The sequence below is a fragment of the Psammomys obesus genome, unplaced genomic scaffold, assembly GCF_907164565.1.
Source record: "Psammomys obesus unplaced genomic scaffold, mPsaObe1.curated_primary_1811, whole genome shotgun sequence".
Lineage (NCBI taxonomy): Eukaryota > Metazoa > Chordata > Mammalia > Rodentia > Muridae > Psammomys > Psammomys obesus.
In genome coordinates this window covers 14,654,548-14,657,217 of record NW_026596244.1, presented here as the reverse complement: position 1 = coordinate 14,657,217, position 2,670 = coordinate 14,654,548, and the positions used below count along the sequence as shown (strand labels likewise).

At 50.6% G+C, this 2,670-nt stretch overlaps 1 protein-coding gene across 2 annotated transcripts in view; it reads left to right on the top strand.

Annotated features, from left to right (window-relative positions):
• LOC129668543 (Fc receptor-like protein 2) overlaps positions 1 to 1,563 on the top strand; it is a gene marked incomplete in the record, with an annotated part of 45,144 nt that extends 43,581 nt beyond the window's left edge. For both annotated transcript variants that reach the window (XM_055596576.1, XM_055596575.1), the window contains 1 exon segment: positions 1,130 to 1,563. In XM_055596576.1, the coding sequence (XP_055452551.1) occupies positions 1,130 to 1,149 (20 nt within the window).
• Positions 1,564 to 2,670: the final 1,107 nt, after the last annotated feature.

The window sequence follows — 2,670 nt, the reverse complement described above, 5'->3', positions numbered from 1 at the left end:
AGGGCGCGTGAGGGCGGGGGTGAGGGCGGGGGTGAGGGCGGGTGGGGGCGGGTGAGGGCGGGTGACGGCAGGTGAGGGCGGGTGAGAGCGGGTGACGGCAGGCGAGGGCGGGTGAGGGCGGGTGACGGCAGGCGAGGGCGGGTGAGGGCGGGTGAGGGCGGGGGTGAGGGCGGGTGAGGGCGGGTGAGGGCGGCGTGGGCTGGGTCCCTGTAGGCCTTCCCTTCCTGTACTGCTCCACTGCAGAAGGCCCGCGGGGCAGGGGCAGCGCTGCCAGGCCGCCGTAGCTGGCCAGTCTCCAGGCCCCGCCTGCAGTGCTGGTGTCATTGGTCCAACTGGCCGTCTGAGAAGACAAAACATTCGTGTTCTTACGGTTGTGAGTCAGGGCATAACGTCAAGAAAGTGATTATGAAACCATCATTTTGTACAGTTCGGGTGGCGTTAGCCAGGGTAACGCCGCTTACGTTACTGTGAAATCTTTTCAGCTCTTCTGAGCTCTTCCCGTAGCAACTCGGTCCATCAGAACAAAGCCCTGCATTCTGGTGGGACAGGGCAGCCTGGTGGGTAGTGCTGAAAAGCCATTGGTGGCCCAGAAGGTCAGAACAAGACAAACCCCGAGGACTGCTGCAGCTCTCCACAGAGCCTGTGAGAGGAGAGGGAGCCAGGGACACTGTCTGCCACAGCCTCGCTTCCTGAGGGCCTTTCGCTAAGAGAAAATTCCTCAGGCCTGCTCGGCCCGCGCCCGTGGTCAGGCATGTGTAACGGTAGTGGCTCGCCCAGGGTAGTGGAAGCTGGACTAGCTCTGCAGAGCCTGGGGTCTGTGTGCACAGGGCCTTCCGTCAGCTTCCCCCACTCACCAACCTCGGGGTTAACAAACTGTGGCTCTTTATCCGCGTCAGAAAGTGTGAGGCCGAGTCCAGCTTCCTCCCTGAGCGATCAGGATTGTACACGCCAACCCTGGCGAAAGTCCAAGTGTGGGAAGCGCCCCAGGGGCTGGTCTGGGACGGTTCTGACAGGATGTGGGGAGGCTTCCGCGGCCATTCTGCTTCGCTCACCTGCTCAGATACTCTGACAAACAGCGGGTCTGCAGCCCTCTGCTCTGCTCTGACCTCCTCTCCTGCCCTCCGCACAGTCCCGCCGAGCTCGGTCTGAAGATCTAGAGACCAGCAGACCTGCTCTCTGCAGTTGGGCCTGCAGGCCTGACAGTCTGTGGTCCCCACTGGACGTCGAGACTTCATCTGTGGCCAGTCCTTCAACAGGACTCAAAGCAGCTCTGCTCCGGGCTGAAGCCCTGACAGCGCTAAAGGAAGCCCAAGTCCGCTGGGCCCCGGAGGCCAAGCCTGGAAGAGTTGTTCCCCTGCCTCTGTTCCCTTTCTAGCTCCTTCTAGTTACCGCCTTGGGACATGTAGAGGTGGCGCACACATGCCTGGGCCTGGCAGAGTGTGGTCTAATAAAGCATCTACATGTGAGAGCCCTCGAGTGCTTAAATCCATTTTCTAATTTGGGAAGACACTAGCTTTTTAAAAAAATCTTTTTAAACCATTTGCTTATATATTTAAAGCAAATTAGGGGGGGAAATGATACATGACAAAAGAAAATAAAAATTAGCCAAAAGTCACACAGTCAGAAGTAACTGATACTTACCAAAAGGGATTATAATAAATATGCACAGATTGGTGAATTAATAATTAAACTTATTGCTCTATAAATTACATATTATTTTAGTGTTTAAATTAAAAAAAAAATTATCTGTGTAGCCCTGGCCATCCTAAAATTCCCTCTGTTCACCAGGCTGGCCACAAACTTGGATCCACCTGCTTCTGCCTCCCAAGAACTGGAATTAAAGGTGCGTTCCACCACGCCCAGCTCAACAATTTAATTTTAAGGAATTTCTGTAGAGAACTCACACATGTGTACATGCCTTCTTAAAATTATTATAAACATTTTTAGTTGGTGCTTTCTTATTCTAAAATTATCTCCCTTTTTGTTGTTTTTGGTTTTTTGTTTTCCGATGGGCTGTCACAGTAGCCTCCAGCTTGGGATATTATTGCCAAGGATAACCTTGAACTTCTGATCCTCCTGCCTCCACTCTCTGAGTGCTTGGATTATGGGTGCGTGCTGTTGTGCCTGGTTTTGTGTGGTGCTGGGTTAGATCTTAGTATCTTTTACATGTTAGGTAAAGCATGTAAAATTACATTCCTGTTCCTAAGAAATTACATGCCTGTTCTCAAGAAAATAGATTTTTATTCAGAAAAGACCCTTTATTTTTATGACCTTTATTGGCTTTGAGAATAAAAGGAGCCAAATTCCCCACACTGTGTCTAAGGCTCAAAATATAGTCAAGGAAATAGCTTCTTTTTAAAAGCTTTGGGCCTGTATACATTGTAATACCCAAAATGAACATCTAAGTCCCACCAGGAACCGGGCAACTTCCTGGAATGCTGGGAATTGTAGTTCTTGGAAAATAACAACGCCTCATTGGTTTGTCCTCATAAACCCCTTCAACACACAGCTCTCAGTTGGGAAGTTCCAGGGAAGGGTCCTGACCAGAGTCCATCTCTTTGTCAGTATTTAATATTTAAGAAAGCTTGCTTCAAATTTGCCCTCAAAATGGTGGAACTGGTTTTTCCCCAGCAAATCTCAGGATTAACAACAAGAAGAGAAGAACTTTTG